Raw genomic sequence first — 18285 nt, 5'->3', positions numbered from 1 at the left:
ATTCAAAAACAACCTCTGCGTAAGACAGAGCAGCAGCACCAGAGCAGCAGCACAAACAAAACATGCCAGTAACACAGACTCTTCAAGAATGAACAACGCAAGACAGCCTGAACATAAAAGAACATGACACAGAACAGGGCCGTGTACTCCACAAACCTGAAAGCAGTCCTGGTCTTGTCCTCTGACAAGCAGGCGTAAATGCTGGACTGTAGATGCAGAATTGTTTCTTAAAGCTAGTTTCTGAAGCCTAGAAACAATGGCACATTTTAACTGTGGTTTTCTTCCATGGATGCTGCTACAATCATAAAAACAAAACCAGTTAAAACCGACTGCAATGCATTGAGGCAGACGGACTGCCTGAGTCACGTGGGTGGCGCTCCACAGTCCTGGAACTCCGCATTTCTGAGAACGTGCACTCAAGACTCACCACACTGGAGAGGACTTTCAGTTTAATCTCTCCTGTTACAGCTCCTTAGCTGCCCTTATCCACACTCTATGTGTAGGAATTATCTGTTTTACAAAACAGTCTTCAGAAAATACAGATGAACTATTTCATTTAGTCAAGACCATGCTTAGCTCCAAAACCTACCTTTCATGGAAACAAGAGTCCTAAGCACGTTTTACAGATTTTTTACTTTAAGAGGTTCATCTGTACAAAGTAGTCTTTTAAACAGCATACTGCAATTAACCTAACTTTTAAAAAACTTATAACGCAAGTAGCACTGCAGCTGGCTGGCAATATGAAAATCCTCCAGCCTCTGCAAATACATGCATTCTCTCTTCACTAGAGAAGAGAAAATACGTGAATAAGTCTCTATTTTACACAAATTTTGAAAATTAACAGTTAAATTATCTAAGCTGTGGTCTATGCCTTGTGTACCTTGTATCAAAAAGGAAATGTTGCTGAGTTTAATTAACCTCAGAGTAAAATCAAAGACCTTTGGTTATTAGCACACCAAAGAAAAGCCTTCCACAGGTACTCTGCCTGGGAAAGACTTGCAGAAAAAAACTTTTTTCATAAAAACAAAGCCAATTAAAACCAAGTGCAGTGTTCAGAGATGGACTGGCTGCATGGGCACAGGAGCCGCTGGGGAGGATGGTCCTAAAACCCAGGGCCATGCAGGACAGTGCAGGAGTCTAGCTGAGAGTGCTCTCACTAGAGATGCCCATGGAAAAGCACCCTTCACCAGCTGGACTGTAAAAGCCTCTAAGAGGCAACGTCGCTGTTCCTTCTTCCCACCAGCCCCCAGTGCTTTCCAGAGAAGGAATCAAGATACTTGTAGCTGCCTAAGTTTGGTCATCAGCAGAGAATTAACCAAAGAGCTTAAGAAAACTGAAACCTAATTTTTTTGGCTTGTATTTTAAAAACATGAAAAATTTAACTAAAAGATAGGAATTCATGGTAGGATGAATACTGAATATAAGATAGTTTTATTTCAGTTCTGAGAACATGAACATGGTCATCATGGAGACAGCGAAGAACAGCAGTCAGTGATGACAGCTGCTGTGCATACTCACTGTGTTCTACCGAGGGGGACACCTCCCCAGGCCAGAAACTGCTTGTTGGATAAAATTGAAGGAACATCTGAGGTGAGAGATTCAGGTGCCAGAGGCCTATTTCCTGAAGAAACTACTTCACCTTTTAACATCACTTCATACTGAGGGCCAAATGGCTGCACGAATATTTTCAAGATCCTAGCAAAGAAAACCATCTAAGTTCAGTGTTCAGAACTCAATTCTTTCAGCAACTACTGTCCTACCCGCTTCCTTCATCCAAGAGCCTGAGCTGGGTGCTGAGGACACAACACGTGCTCTTCCTCAGAGCTGATGTCCCAGAAGAGGAAGCCAGTGGGGAAGGAGACAGGCAAGTGCCTGAGTGCAGAGGAGAGGAGTTCACAGGCAGGAATCTGGGTAGGGCTGAGGAAAGCCTCTAAGTGGAGACTCTACCCCGGAGGGAGGCGGCTGGGCTAAGCTATATGTACCAGGCAAGTTCACAAGCTGGTGACAAGGATGCTCTAACCAGTGTATGGTGATATTCACTCAGGATTTGAAGGAGTGGGGAAATATCTTTAACAACTGACAAGGTCAACAGATGGTGTCCTTGGAGAGGAAAGGTCAGTGACAAACACAGTAATACTTTCAAATATATTTGAAAATAGTGATTTCTTACTTTCTAGTCAGTTGGTTTACAAGGAGATTTTCAGTGAAGGTCTGTGGCAAAAGGAAAGATCTGTGCTGTCTGCCACGCAAAGTGAAGCATGTTCTCTGTCCTCCTAGCCACAGACCAGAGCACAAACTCGCCATGGTGAACAGCTTTACATTACCTTTCCTCACAGCCCATGGGATCCTTTGGAGAAAATGAAACTATAACTTCATGCTCTTCTCCAGGTTTAAGGAATAGTTTCTCTGGATCCACTGAAAAGTGACTTCCTTGATCTGGGATCTAAATGTTGACGTAATAAGTCACAGATTTCACCCATCCATGCCCTTGTCTCCCACTGACAACCATACATCTTCCCTCCTCCTTGTCTACCAGAGCCCCGCCCATCCTTACTTCCTGACTGCGAACACCTCACACACCCAAACATATCATAAGTGACATCTACACACGTGGATCCTGTCCTCCACCCCACCAGCTACAGGGTAACACGTCTTCAGGAAATAATCTGGGGCTCAGTTCTTGTGTGTACAATGTGAGGCATCCCAGCTGAAGTTCTTTGTCATCTGCCTTATGCTTGGACAACACTAGCTCTGATTCTTCCTCCTGACCCCCCAACTTCCCCAGCCCCAGACAAGATCGGTGGACAGCAATCTTCAGAACCCGAGGGGTCACTGATCATCTCAGTCCAAGAGAATAAGCTACCATCTCCAATGCAAATTCTTACCTTGATATCCAGGTGGACATCAATATTCCCAGCATTTTTCAGAGGTAAGCATTGCCTTGCTGAGGAAGCCACACTGGCAAACAAGTGCAGAGTCTAGGGGACAGAATAAAGCAGGCATTTTTTAAATATCATACTTAGCATGGAATCAATGTTGACATATGATAACAGCAAAGGGAGGAGCCCAGGGTACCTGGAGGTCTTTTGGGGCATGGATGCGGGCAATTCCTGTTCTTGCTCGAAGACTGATGCTTTTAATGACTGGTGTGGGGTTTGGACTATCAACTTCTATATCGACTCTTGCCAAAAACTCTTCTGCTGAGTCTAGAATCTCTATAAAAGGTCATTCTTTTAGTTCAGACAACAGTTATTTAATCCTAAATGCCACACATGGTCTAACACTATGCCCTTGGGGGTACAAAAAAATCTTAAGTGAAATGACTCTTTAAAGAACTCAGAAAGAAACAGAAATGAGTGGAGGAGAAAAAGGAAGAAAATATCTGATAGATGAGATAACATCAGCTAAGAGAAAAGATCCCAAAAGGTCTTCAGTGGTACTTGCTTAGGTTACCCACCAATAGCACGCTGTCTGCCCAATTTTAAAACATCATAAAATATCTGACAAATTACAGGGAACATCTGACACATTCACTGATGGAAGAAATAAGCCTCAACTTGCTAGTTGATTTAGCTACAGAGTAAAGCAAATACCATAAAATGTAAACATGATACCTGAAGAAGTGATCTGTTTCTTTGGACTATGGAAAAGAACCCAAATTACCAGAAATTCTGGATCCTGTAAAATAAAAAAAATTTTGCATATATAGTGAGAGAAAAGTAGTCTGGAACTTGACTTCCTTCTTAACTCTAAACCAGTCCCTCCACCTCCCAGTTACCTGTCCATCGTCACTGGCAGGCATCATGTGGTTGATCACGGAAGGGGCGGCCAGCTGCGCAATTGCATGGGCATAAGGCAATGCTCTCAGAGCTGCGTGGATGGGCTCCTTGGAAAAGGTGAAGCAGCGCCAGGCCACAGCATTCTGTCAGAAATGGGAGGGGCTACTTCAGCAGAGCCAATGGTGTCATGCTGGTGGGAGGCTACATCTGTTCACAGAGCCTTAACAAAAACACTGAAATTCTTGACAGAAGTCAGCCAAGGATGCTACCAGCTGTACCTACACCACCTGTCCACGAAACTCTGTGAAAGATCTGTCATGAGTAGCATACTTACAGCACTGATAATCAGTCTGATGGGGATGTTGGCATGTGTCTTGTTCACCAGTTTTAGAGGCAGAGCTTTCCAGCTTCCATAAGTCAAGTCGCCAAAATCAAGAACACCTTTCTTTTCTGTTTCTACCTAATTATGGGGGGGAAAGGGACTTATAGAAACAATATATTACTAAATATGACAGTTTATATCACTGCCCTTCTAGCCACAAATAGTCAGTATTAACGGTAAGCTTACCTGAAATTCCAAGGGCTACTTTACAATTGCTACTTTCTACCAAAATAAAAATTTTTTAATTTAGTCCATGTACCCAAATATACTACACAGAACAAAGTTACAGCTAAGCTGAGGCTGCTTTGAGAGGACTGCTAGTCAAGCTCTTAGGCTCTTCACTACCATGGACGTAGTGCTGCTTTCATGTGCCCACAAAGCCGAGTCTCCACGTGCATCTATACTGAGCCCACAGCACTCCTTAAATCTCCGAGTGATGCTGTCACTGGACACAGTTCCAAGAGAAGCCCTCCTTCACAGAACACAGGAGGCTGCCCTGGTTGATTCTGCATGTGATACTCCAGACCTCTCACCTGACCACTTACCACACTGCTTCTTAGAGTGGAATCTAAAAGGTCAATGTGTAACATCCAACATTTACAAAGCACCAGGAATAATCCCTGGATATGCTTCAATTTCTCAGTCTCCCCCACTTTTTAAAAAAACTAGTTCTATCAAGTGACTTTATTGACATTCCACACAGACATCCATTCACATGGTCACAGGAAAGCTAACGCTGACCCTCAAGAAGTGAATCTGAAGTAATTTTCCAAGGGTTACTTTTCTGGGGGAGAGGAAAATCAAGCCTTGTTTTATGTGTGGGAGATAGGTTCTTGGCTAACTAGGTTATACTGAAAATTTCAGCACAACCAAAGTGGGGAAAAAAGTCCATAGTGCTGAAGAACCAAGAAATGGGAGAAAATAATCACAAAGCATAACTACTGACAGGGATTTATACTCCAGAATACAAAGAACATCTACAAAAATTTATAAAGACATTCAAAACTAAATAAAAATGGGCAAGAAATATGAATAGGCAGTTCAGAGAAGAGGAGGCCAGGACAGCTAACAGACACAATAAACGATGCTCAACACCAGTCACACAAGCATGAGAGTCAAAACTGGAACTTCATATCCATAAAGAAAGCAAACAGTTCACAATCTAACAACAGCACGTCAGCAATAACAGGCACTCACATGTTTCCTCAGGGAACACACGCCAGCAAGCAGCCACAGAGAGTCAGAATAAAAGCATGCATACTTAAAAACGTCATGTTCGCTACAGCCACCTGGGACAGCCTCTTAACAAGTCAGGAAGGTTACTGAGCAGTCTCACAGATGCAGCCTGTGTGTGAAGTCCCTGAACCACCTCTCACGGGGACATAGCTCCCCCATCATATCCTGCTGCACCTTCAGGTCCAACTACTCCTCCGGGAAGGCTCTGCCCGACCGGGCTAAGGCTGAACCACCCCTTACACTGAGGTCCCCAGGCTTGTCTGTGCGCTGGCTCAAATGGCACCCCAGACCAGGAAAATTGCAGTCTCTAGGGCTGGGACACAGCCATCACTGTTTCTTCAAGTGAGTCATGTGACTCCAAGGACCACACCAATCCACTAAGTGTGACTTACCTGAGCCTGTCAAAACACGACAGCCTCAAATACTACTTAGTTTTTGTTTCTGCTACAAAAATGTAGTCTGAATGTAAAACCAGAATTTAAAACTCTTAAAGAAAAACATAGGCAGAACACTCAGTGACACAAATCAAAGCAAGATCCTCTATGACCCACACCTTAGAGTAGTGGAAATAAAAACAAAAGTAAACAAGTGGGACCTAATGAAACTTAAGAGCTTTTGCCCAGCAAAGGAAACTTTAATCAAGGTGAAAAGACAACCCTCAGAGTGGGAGAAAATAATAGTAAATGAAACAAAGGATTAATTTCCAAAATATATAAGCAACTCATGCAACTCAAGACCAGAAAAACAATCAACCGAATCAAAAAGTGGGAAAACGACCTAACCAGGCATTTCTCCATGGCTAAATGGAGATGGCTAACGAACACATGAAAAGATGCTCAACATCACTCATTAATAGAGAAATGCAAATCAAAACTACAATGAGATATCACCTCACACCAGTCAGAATGGCCATCATCAAAACGTCCACCAACAATAGCTGCTGCAGAGAGTGTGGAGAAAAGCTCTCGAACTGTTGGTGGGAATGTAAATTGATATAGCCACTATGGAAGACGGTATGAAGATTCCTTAAAAAGTTAGGAATAAAACCACCATATGACTCAGCAATCTCACTCCCAAGCATATACCCTGAGGAAACCAAAACTTAAAAAGACACATGTATACCATTGTTCACTGCAGCACTATTTATAATAGCTAGAACATGGAAGCAACCTAGATGTCCATCGACAGATGAATGGATAAAGAAGTGGTACATATACACAACGGAATAATACTCAGCCATAAAAAGGAACGCATTTGAGTCAGTTCTGATGAGGTGGATGAAACTAGAACCTATTATACAGAGTGAAGTAAGAGAAAGATAATATCGTATCCTAACACATATATATGGAATCTAGAAAAATGGTACTGAAGAATTTATTCACAGGGCAGCAATAGAGAAATAGACAGAGAATACACTTATGGACATGGGGAGAGGGGAGGAGAGGGTGAGATATATGGAAAGAGTTAACATGGAAACTTACATTACCATATGTAAAATAGATAGTCAACAGGAATTTGCTGTATGGCTCAGGAAACTCAAATAGGGGCTCTGTATCAACCTAGAGGGGTAAGTGGGGAGGGAGATGGGAAGGAAGTTCAAAAGGGAGGGAATTTATGTATACCTATGGCTGACTCATGTTGAGGTTTGATAGAAAACAACAAAATTCTGTAAAGCAATTATCCTTCAAAAAAAAAATAAAGTAATTTAAAAAAATGTAGTCTGTTTAAGGACAGGTTCAAAAGCCTGGTCAGTGGAATGTACGGAAACACAGGAAGTCAATGACACTGTCTCAAATAGGGGTAATTTGGTAAAGGCATCACAACTGGGGGAACACAGATGCTACTGACACCCAGTGAGCAGAGACCAGGGCTCTACTAAGATCCCTACACTGTACATGACAGCCTCCACCACATAACCACCCAGTCAGACATGGCAATGGTGCCAAAGCTGAGAGTCCCTATCCTGGAACAAGCATGGCAGAGCTGACTGAAAAATGCATACAATGCCCAGCATAATGTAAAGATCATTATACTTAAGCATAATGTAAAGATCACTAAGAGTTGTAATAACAGAACTTCCACAACCTCTACTTCCTTCTCCACACCATGGACAAGTAAACTGCTAAGCCCAGGCAGTAAGCACAGCCCCAGGGAGGACAAAGAAAAGCATGTGCATGCAAGAAAGGAGGCCCACAAGGTCCTCATCAACCTCCTCGGGGAACCCCACCCTTACCTCACCTCGAAACAGAAGCACAGTTCGAGCTTCTCTGAGTCAAAGAAAAAAATGGGTGCGGTGGGAGCAGTTCAGAGCCCCAGTGAGGGTGGCTGAACTCACGTCAGGTTCCACCGCAAGCCCTTCAGCCTCTCATCATCGGGAAGAGTGTTCTGCTCATCCTGCTCTGCACCCAGCCCACCCCCTCGCTGGTTCCCGAATCGTGTTCAGGGTGCTAGTTCTGATTCTACTCACAACCAATAAGAATAAGACACTGCATGTGCAGTCACACATGTTAACTAATGCTACAGTCTGTAATCATCCGGTGAGGTTTAGAAATCACTGCTACTTGGCCACATCCTCCCCCTCCCATGATTCTGATTTAGCTGGTGTGAGTGGAACCAGGCATTGGGGTTCACCTAAAACCCCCCAGTTATTTCAATGTCCAGGGTAAAGAGCCACTGTCCTAAGAAGCCTCCTATCCAGAAGGCACTTCATTGTCCCAACTGGGCTAGACCCAATTTCTTTCACTTCCAGAAAAGGGGAGATTGTAGAATAGGAATGTTTTCAGGTACGGAAAACACTGGAGAAGAGAATCTGAACATGGTGTTTACCCTCACACGTCAAACTACAGAATGGAAACCAGCTGGAAAACTGAGTTTAATGTTATATACTTTGTTTACACACTTCTTAGCAAGTATACTGTGCTTCTGTAAAACAACAGAAATAATTTTAAGTGTCTTGTTTTTGGCAGTGCTCTGCACCTTGTGGGACCTGAGTTCACTGACCAGGGACTGAACCCATACCCTTGACAGCGGTAGTACAGAGTCCTTACCACTGGACCACCAGGGAATTCCCAAAAAGAATTTTAAATTTTGGAATAAGAAGATACTAAGAACCAATGTTTAGCTTGATTGTAACTTTCTGGCACACTCATCTACAAATTCATTTTACCCAAATATTACTTCTACGGTTTACATAGCCTCATTAAAATACCACTTGTGACAAAGACCCACTCACAGACAGTCACCTCGATCATGGGAGTCTCAGCAATGGCAGTGAGGACAACCCTGCTGGCCAGGGCTTCCGCCTGTGCCACGGTCTCTGCGTCGGCTGAGAATGGCCAGGAAGCAACACTGAATATACATCGGAAGATCCCGGGATCAGATGGTATGAAGAGCACTTTAATCTCTTCTGTGGCATGAGGTCTTATGATGACTCTATTCTTGAAAACTAAACAAGGATAAGCTGAAAAATCCACCTTAAAAAGAAGAGACATGTGGTCTGTTAAGAAATAACTTCACACTGAAAATCAGGAGGAAAAAATAATGAGCTTAAGATCTATTTTCACAGTCAAGCTACCAAATCTACATGTTAGCTCTACAAAAGCACCCATGTCTCATAATTCGATATCTGGAAAAATAAAACCAGTCAAATTTATCAGGACTTCTTTTTTCTTTTTTTGGCTACATCACATGGCTTGTGGGACCTTTTCCAACCAAGGACTAAAACCAGGCTGAGGCAATGAAAATGCCAAATATTGACTACAGGACCACCAGGGAACTCCCATAAGGACTTCTGAAGAGAAGTTATTTTTACTTCCACTTTCTTTGAAAGGGTGCTGGAAATGGCAGCACTTTCAGCCCTGGACATCACCCTAGGATTCACCTCTCACCCTGGACATCACCTGGTACCTGGTCTCTGCAGCTGTGTGCAGACTCATTTCCAAGGTTCCTCGTCAGGCCTCCAAGTTTATGATTCGGACTCATTCAAATCCCTCCCTCCTCACCCTAAATGAAAATCTTCTTTACTCCCACTTCCAGAGACAACATTACTTCCTACATGCCCCTCCAATCTCACCACCTCTCACCCTCAACCCTTTCTCCAGCCACTTGTTTTCCTGTGCCCTCAGGATCAAAGGGGAAGAGTCAGGAAAAAGGAGAGAGGGTACAGTCTTATTAATTAGGTAAATCAAGGTCATCACTAGGAGCTAAGAGGAAAGAGAAAACCTGCCCACCAACATCTGTCTGTGAGGAGCTGCTGACAGTGCTTCCCATCCTCCCCACTTGCTGAAGCCCACAGGGTCTAGAATCTAGAAGTCAGTGGCTGTGACTGATCATGTGAGAGACTCCTACTCTCATGTTGAAACTGTGTTTCCAGGCATTTCTAACGGTCATGTAAAGGACTTCCCTGGTGGTTCACTGGTCGAGTGCCTGCCTTGCAATATGGGGAATGTGGGTTTGATCCCTGGTCAAGGAACTAGGCTCCCATATGAATCAAAGCAACTAAACCCACGTGTTGAAAATGAGTCCACATGATGCAATGAAGATTCCAAGTTAGGAGACCTGACACAGCCAAGTAAATAAATAAATAGATACTAAAAAAAGAAGAAGATCATGTAAGAACACAACCAGATAAATTCACTTACCAAACGCAGGTATAGGTCCCAATAGTAACTTGTTTCTTTTGGCGGTTTTGATTTGGTTTTTTGGATAAATGCAGCAATTTATATTCAATCACATTGAACAAAACCAGCAGAGACCAGAACTCAGAGCTCCAGTCAGGGGTTTAAAGATAGCACAAAAAGCATATTTACATGATTTTATAAACAAGTGACAATGAAGTATTATGGTTAATAAATAAACAGTAACACCTGGTAATATCAGAAACAAACTCAGGTTTCACTTTCACCAGAAGTACTACAACAAAAGGAGAACCAAGATAAAGACACCTTCCAACGCCTCTGTGTCAAGTGCAGGGCGGGGATAAGCTCCCTTCATCAAGGGAGAGGTAGGGAAAGGAGAAGCCCAGCATCAACCTTAAGGTGACCGCTCAATCAGGAGAAAGACACAGGGAGCTTACCTTTTCACCGTCAACACTGACACTGAGAACCCCGATGCTGACCTGCAGCCAGCGGTCAGCAGGGTTCAGGACACTGAGGTAAGTTTGTGAAGCAATGCCAACACAGCAAGCATGAGGAAACTTCAATTCCTCAGGCACACTTACTCTCCCTGGAAAGAGAAAAAGCAGAGTCAAAACCACACCCAATTTAATTAAAATAACAAAAGAACTTCAAGTTCAGAGCCTGAGATAGAACCAGAGAGACAAAGACAGTAGTTTTACCTGAGTTTTTACATTTTTCTAGGGCTACTCAGGAGAAGGCAACGGCACCCCACTCCAGTACTCTTGTCTGGAAAATCCTATGGACAGAGGAGCCTGGTAGGCTACAGTCCATGGGGTCGCTAAGAGTCAGGCAAGACTGAGTGACTTCACTTTCACTTTTCACTTTCACGCATTGGAAAAGGAAATGGCAACCCACTCCAGTATTCTTGCCTGGAGAATCCCAGGGACAGAGGAGCCTAGTGGGCTGCCGTCTATAGGGTCGCACAGAGTTGGACATGACTGAAGTAACAGCAACATCAGCAGCAGCAGGGCTACCCAGGGACACTTGCACAGAAATATGGTCATGTTCCAAATTCAGGATAAAGAAAAAAGCTCACATGAAATTCACTCTCATCATTACTTCCTTGAAACAAATCAGTTTTAAGGTCCCAAATGAGAAAATAATTCAACCTTTAAATAACAGCAACCAACAACAAGCAGCATCAGAGTAAAAGGGTCTTACCAAGTCCTGACACCACTGCTGAATCCCATGGCTCAATTCCACAGTCTGGATGGAGAGACTGCACAGGAAGCACTTTGGCCGCATTCAGAAGGTTCTGACTGAAGGTGTCAGAGTACAGGTTACAAAAGGAAGAGGAGGCCATCAGCCCTGAGCCGATATCCTGTCCCAGGCAGAGGCCTGAAGTCACCGAGCGCTGGACATGCTCTCTCACAACAGCAGGGTGACAGCTTCCAGGGAGCCCACAGGAGAGCCCGCAAGCGGTGGCGCCACAGGCCCGGCAGCGAGGCAGGGTGGCACTGCTGGCTGCAGGCAGTGCCCCAGAGTGCAGCTGGGCACAAGGAGCTATGGGGAGGGGATAGCGCACTGAGACTGCAGGACCTGTGGGGGGCATGTGCTGCCTCATGGGTGCAGGGCCGCAGCCCTCGGTGCTGGGGACAGATGTCTGGTAAGGACCCTGGCCACTGAATTCGCTGTCAGTAGCTGATGTGTCTCTAGGAGTCACGCACCCACCGTCGAGCACAGGTGCCTGGCAGGACATTGGGAGGCACGGTGTGGCCAGTGTGGCCGGGTGGAGGCTGGATTCACTCGGCAGAGCCAGGCTAACCTGCTCCAGGTCACCTCGGTCTGAGGTCAAACCCATCACACTGGTCTGTGACCGATCTTCACTCTTGGAGGAAGGCAGTCTACTGGAGCTAAAGTCCAGTTTTACATCTTCAGGTCTACTGCTCAGGGAATTCGTTTCAGTCACTTTTTCTGTGTCCAAGTTCTTCTGGATAATATATGATAATGCTCCTTTTCCTCTACTTTGAAATGGGCTTTTTTCTCCCAACTTCTCTGCAGCCGGCTCCTGAGCTGGAACTGGACTGGCCTGGATAATTGTGGTGCTCAACTCACTGGTGATATCACTCTATGTGACAGAAAATGTTCAGAAATTATCCACAGATAAAATGAATGTTACAATTGCAAACCATGCTGATATACTCTCAAAGAGCAGAGATCTACAAGATATCATGACTCTAAAAAAACACAGGGCTATAAGAGCAGTAGTTTCTGTAGCCATGAAAAGCAGGATTAAGAGTTAGAAAACCTGCATTCATTGGTTTTTGGCAACCCACTCCAGTATTCTTGCCTGGAGAATCCAAAGGACAGAGGAGCCTGGCAGTCTACAGTCCATGGGGACACAAGAGTCAAACACGACTTAGCAACTAAACCACCACCACCACATTCCCTGTTTTTACCAATTACAGAACCAGAAATAAGTAGTTTTGTTTAGTAATTAAGTGTCTTCAAACACCCAAATTTTACATCTACGACATCGTGGTCTGGCCTCTCTTCCTCTCGCCACATATACAATTCAGTGTGGCCATGAATCAAATGCAGGGTGTATTCTGTGATTCCCTCTTCCCCCACACCTGACTCCAGGTAGGCCCCATCGAGCTCTGCTGGACATGCCACCAGCTGAGGCCATCCATTGCCTCTTGAAGCTCCCACAGTGCACTTCACTGCACAGCATGTCTTCGTGTGCTCCACCAGACTGAGAGCTTTTTGAGGGCAAGACACTAAATATGTGTACTTGCAGCGCCAACCCAGCACAAGTAGCTGTTTGAGCAAAATATATGTGCATGCACGCACGCACAGTTACTTTAAAAGAAAAAGAGGAACCATAATTAGTCAGGCCTGAATTCAAGTTTGAGTCTTACATCAGTAAGACTTCAGAGGTAAGTGTGAGTAAAGAAGTGACAGAAGTGCTTACCTCGCGGTCGTCAAGGCCACGACCTGAGGCCACGGAGGGACTGATGCTCTCCTGCTGGGACACGTACGTCAGCCTGCTGACACTGGCCTCTGGATACGTCAGCTGGGACAACTCCCTCTCACAGGGGCGCTTCTGTGGATGAGCTGCTGAACCAAATGACTCCAGGGCACACCTGGGAGAGAGAATACCTGTGTCTGGACTTGTCCATCCCTTCACTTAACATCATCTACATGGCAGAAAGCCCTTCCTGCTTGCCTATAACCCCGTCAACCTTCACTACTGTCTGTCCTAGTTGCCATATGCAACTCAACCCTGGGTTCATTCTTCTTACCCTTGATTACACCATCTTATCCTTATCTAAATCTGTGAATTATAGTTCTATTGAATGAAGTATCTGGTAAGCTACTGAAAAAAAAATGTTGTAGCAGTTTCATTAATAAATTCCATATACAATCCCTTAACAGTGTTAGCTTTTCATTCGACAGTTAATGAAGACCTGATATAGACCAATGAACAGAGAACTCGGCAACTCCTGCCCCAAAGAGCAAAGCAAAAACAAGAATCTCATGGACGAGTACACAGAAATGGGCAGAACCCCACCATGGTGGGGAGACAAAGGGCCCAGCTCCTGGCTGACCATCAAGCAGGCACAGCCAAACCCCTGTACTCAGGGGCTATACATCAAGAGATGAATCCTGAGGAAAAAATTAGGGCTAACTATAGAGATTCACTAAAAGGATATGTCATACATCACTGTAAGTACTAAAGCAGGGCATCTTAGATGTCATATAGGAGAAGGAGGCTATGGCAATTAGGGTACAGACATAAAATAAAACACTGGGCAACTGTTTTAAATCATGCAGCTGAATACTACCAACTGGCTCAGAAAGATGTTCAAGATATATTAAGTTTAAAAAAAAAAGTAAGCAATAAATAATAAGATCCCACATACACATTCAACATTCCATCAATCCCCAGCACAGAGCCAGGCCAGCCTGACAGAGGAGGGACAAGGCTTCCTCTCGAGGAGGGGTAGGAGACACACTGGGTGGGAAACACCATCAAAGCCACCTTTGCCAACAGCTGCTGCACCTCTGCAAACTCCACCACTTAGCTTTAAGTCTGTAATTAACTGGACTGAATTTTACTCCCCCCTTTCCCGCCCCCCCCCCACAAAGTCTGCAATACTCAGCTGGGCAATGGATACAGAGAGAAAATCCTATTTTGAATTCTGGATTTTTACAAGGACCAAATCAAGACAGCACTGACCAAACACTAGTAAATCTCTAACCAATGGAAACAAAATACTAATCAACTTGCTTCAGGCCCACTTTAGCCCTGAATCACATGCACACACATGCACACACACGCACACACAGTCATATTCACACAGACAACATGGGGCGGCACGAAGAAGAGTTCTGGGTACTGTGGAGCGTGCTCAGTCTCGCTCCTCTCGTCAAAAGGAACAGAAGCACTGAGGCTGTTATTACCTCAAGCAATGAGAATTGAACTGTAAGAACACACAAAAACAAAAGGAGAGCAACTCAGGATGCCAGACTGGTGCCAGCCACACAGAGACTCAAGGCAGCACTGGGAGTGCTGGCAAGCAGCACAGTCAGCAGACAACGCACTCTCACCAGAAAGATGTGGCTGCTAAAGAGATCAATGTTCTGACCAACATTTCACCATGAATGTGAAGAAACTTAATGAATATGAGTTGGAAGAAACAAGAAAAAAAAAAGACTAAAAACACGAAAGCCATTTTACAGTAAAAAAAAAAAAAGTACAAGTAGGATTTCAATAAAAAGAAATGAATACAAAATGAATGTTCATACTGGCAGCCATGAAAAGCATAGGTGGTACAGCAGAAAATCAGTAATGCTGAGTAAACACTTGAACAGCTAGGCTACTCCATGATACAGGGAGAATGCAAAGATATGAAGATGAAGAGAAAGAAACCCGTGGGGATGCCCCAAGAGGCACTCCCAGCTCTAGGCATCTCAGGAGGAACAGGTCACAGGACTCAGGAAATGAACTCTCCTCAGGGGAGAAGAGTAAATGCAGCCATGAAATTAAAAGACGTCTGCTCCTTGGAAGAAAAGCTATGACCAATCTTGACAGCATATTAAAAAGCAGAGACATTACTTTGCCAACAAAGTTCTGCCTAGTCACTATGGTTTTTCCAGCAGTTATGTATGGAGGTGAGAATTGGACCATAAAGAAAGCTGAGCACCGAAGAATTGATGCTTTTGAACCGTGGTGTTGAAGAAGACTCTTGAGAGTCCCTTGGACTGCAAGGAGATCAAACCAGCCCATCCTAAAGGAAATCAATCCTGAATATTCATTGGAAGGACTGATGCTGAAGCTGAAGCTCCAATACTTTGGCCACCAGATGCGAAGAACTGACTCACTGGAAAAGACCCTGATGCAGGGAAAGATTGAGGGCAGAAGGGGACGACAGAGGATGAGATGGTTGGATGGTATCACCGACTCAATGGGACATGAGTTTGAGCAAGCTGCAGGAGTTGATGATGGACAGGGAAGCCTGGCATGTGGCAGTCCATGGGGTCACAAAGAGTCACACACGACTAAGTGACGGAACTGAACAAAGGGAGAGACCACCATGCACAGAGAGCACAGCCCAGGAAAAGCAACTACAAGACGCAGACATGTACACTTACACTGATGACAGGAAAAGCACAGGCGCAACAGCAGGAAGATAAACTGGAGCCAGAAGTTTGGCCTTGGCAGGAAGGGCTGTCCTGCAGCAGAAAGGACAGGAGGACGTGGCATGCCCACCCAGAGAGCATGAGGCAGCAGCCAGGAGGACAAGTGACAGCAGAATGAACCTCAGAACCTGCTGTGACCACCTTCTTTCCCACCAAGCCTGACATCTGGCCCTGGCTGAGTGGTGGGGATGCAGGTGGCTGACCCTCAGAGAGGAGGAAGCTCACCAATCCCATGGTCACTTTAGAAAGGGCAACAATGCCATTGTCAAAGTATCTGACCACGTGCCAAGTTCATGAGAAAGTTTAGCATCTCCCTAAGGTATGTTTCCTACACTTAAAGAATGAGTGCATTTTCTTAGGCACACAAGATAAAAACAGGTGGGTCCAAGTATAAGAGCAGCCAGCCCAGCATTTTGTCTCTGATCATGCAGTAAAGGGCAGGGTGAAGGGAAAAAATCATAATGTCTTTATATGGCACTTAGTTTTTATTAAATGCCTGCATATACAATTTAAAACTATAAAAACCACAGAAAACAAGATAATATTGGAAGGTACACAGGAGTTAAGAAACAATAAAGAGAATCTGAAAGGAATCTAGAAAGCAGCAATGTGAAATGCAAACAAAATGAAAAAGAAATTAAAAGAGAAGCATTACTATTGTGATGGAAAAGCTCTGTGTCTCAAACTATGGAGGTGGTTACACACATTCACATCTGTGATAAAATGGAACAATTCTAGCCACACACCATGCCCAGGACAAGTTCCTGGTGGTGACCCATGCAAGAACTAGGGAAACTGGGGAGGGACACAGGCTCTCTTTATACTAGCTTTGCAACTTCCTGTGGCTCTAACAAGTTTCTCAAGAAAGGGGGGGAAAAAATGAAAAAAAGAAAAAAGAAAAGATTAAAGAGAAAATAAATGCAGAAGTCAAGCAAAATTTGGTCAGGACCAATATTTTAACAACTAAAATAATAATAATAAACCTTCCTGATAAAAGGAAGCTCGACTCCAAATACTGAAAGGGCACTGCATGACAAGGCGCTGCAAGGTGGCCAAGAAGTCAACACAGAGACACAGCCTAATGAAGTCACTAGACTCAAAAGCATCTTTAGCATAAAGCCTACCAAAAAATCATGTCAAGTGTGAGGCAAAAACTGCTGCCATATAGAAAGCTTACTTTATTAAATGTAAGGACTCTGTCTTTGATGGCTTTATAAAAGATCTTTTATATGTTTCTTTAAGGAAAGATTTTAGTAAGCTGGAAATTTTACCTAAGCAGTGAAATTATCATGAATATTTGATATTTTCAAACAAACTGAAATTACATTTGATATCCAAGTTACGTACTAAGTGCTGCCCCAGCTGTTCCTGGACTTTACATATCTTGGGAAACAGTATGAGTAAGCTGGAGCTAAGAATTCACAAGAGCAAAAAGTACAAGAGGGGAAAAACTTTTTAAAGACTAGAAACTGTACAATTCACGTCACAAAGGGCCATTCACTCTCTTTAATACATCCAGGGATCCAAGAAATGGAGACAAGAAAGACTAATAGTCCAATACACATAGACACATCTGATAAAGCACTATATTTAAACTATTCAAAGTTCCATAGACACACATACGTAACTATATACATGTAAACTTTTGAAGCAATGTTGACTTACATCATTTTTGAAAAATTAAAGTTTCTATAACTTGAAGATTAAGTTAATCTATAGACTGTATTCAAACATGTAAAATATTAGCATTATTATCCTAACCTTTGAAAAAGCACCTACCAATCTCATTAGTATTAAGAGCACAAACTAACACTGTTAAGATTAAAAAAAATCCAAAATTAAGTTATTTAAAATGCTAATAAGAAAACAGTGAATTGCATATCTTCATCACACACAGATATAAGAGCAAGTCAGTAAGACTCTTTTGGAAAACAGGTTGCCAATCTGGAAAGCCTGAAAATACTCTTATTCCTGACTTGGTAATTTTACTTCTGAGGAAATCAGTTACAACACAAAGAAAAATTTTATGAGCAAACTTGTTCATTCCAGTATCATTAAAATGGCAAAAAAAAAAAAAAAAAAAATCCAGTATCTCCAATATCTACCAAAAGCACCAAATAAACCATGACAGATCCATAATGCAGTATATAACATTAATTTTCTTTTAAATACAAGGAATTATTGCAGTGAAAACAGCAGAGTATAAAAATTTGCAAAGAAATATGGCTTGAAAGAAACTCACAAAATATAATTGTTAGCTTTGAGAGATGAACCTATAGTGACTAGTTTTCTTTACATTTTATTCCAGTTTTCCTATACTGAGCATGTATTTTTATTACTAAAAAAAAAAAAAAAAAAAAAGTAAGCACCTACCCTGATAAACTAGTTCCTGAAATTTCACTAGGAGAAGAATGACTCAGTGGAGAAGTGGAAGGTCGGAAGCTGTCCTCGCCATTCTCCGAGCCGTGTCCACCTCGCTCAGGAGAGGGACTTTTCAAATCTATCAGAAAGATGTATTTTCCAATAAGGACACAGAAAAAAACAAAACATTCCATGCAATTTTTTG

The 18285-nt window shown here is 43.3% G+C and overlaps 1 protein-coding gene across 4 annotated transcripts in view; it reads right to left on the bottom strand.

Annotated features, from left to right (window-relative positions):
• CEP192 (centrosomal protein 192) overlaps positions 1 to 18285 on the bottom strand; it is a 72849-nt gene that overhangs the window by 28911 nt on the left and 25653 nt on the right. For all 4 annotated transcript variants that reach the window (XM_060405474.1, XM_060405475.1, XM_027960937.2 and 1 more), the window contains exons 16-28: positions 18093 to 18219; positions 12988 to 13159; positions 11235 to 12141; positions 10472 to 10620; positions 8640 to 8870; positions 4114 to 4239; positions 3779 to 3922; positions 3615 to 3678; positions 3076 to 3215; positions 2886 to 2978; positions 2325 to 2443; positions 1519 to 1695; positions 157 to 247 (exon numbers count right to left, since the gene is read on the bottom strand). In XM_060405474.1, coding sequence (XP_060261457.1) covers positions 157 to 247; positions 1519 to 1695; positions 2325 to 2443; positions 2886 to 2978; positions 3076 to 3215; positions 3615 to 3678; positions 3779 to 3922; positions 4114 to 4239; positions 8640 to 8870; positions 10472 to 10620; positions 11235 to 12141; positions 12988 to 13159; positions 18093 to 18219 — 2540 coding nt within the window. The remainder of the gene's footprint in view (positions 1 to 156; positions 248 to 1518; positions 1696 to 2324; positions 2444 to 2885; positions 2979 to 3075; positions 3216 to 3614; positions 3679 to 3778; positions 3923 to 4113; positions 4240 to 8639; positions 8871 to 10471; positions 10621 to 11234; positions 12142 to 12987; positions 13160 to 18092; positions 18220 to 18285) is intronic.

The sequence above is a fragment of the Ovis aries genome, chromosome 23, assembly GCF_016772045.2.
Source record: "Ovis aries strain OAR_USU_Benz2616 breed Rambouillet chromosome 23, ARS-UI_Ramb_v3.0, whole genome shotgun sequence".
In the NCBI taxonomy this organism is placed as follows: Eukaryota; Metazoa; Chordata; class Mammalia; order Artiodactyla; family Bovidae; genus Ovis; species Ovis aries.
This window is presented reverse-complemented; position numbering and strand designations above follow the sequence as displayed.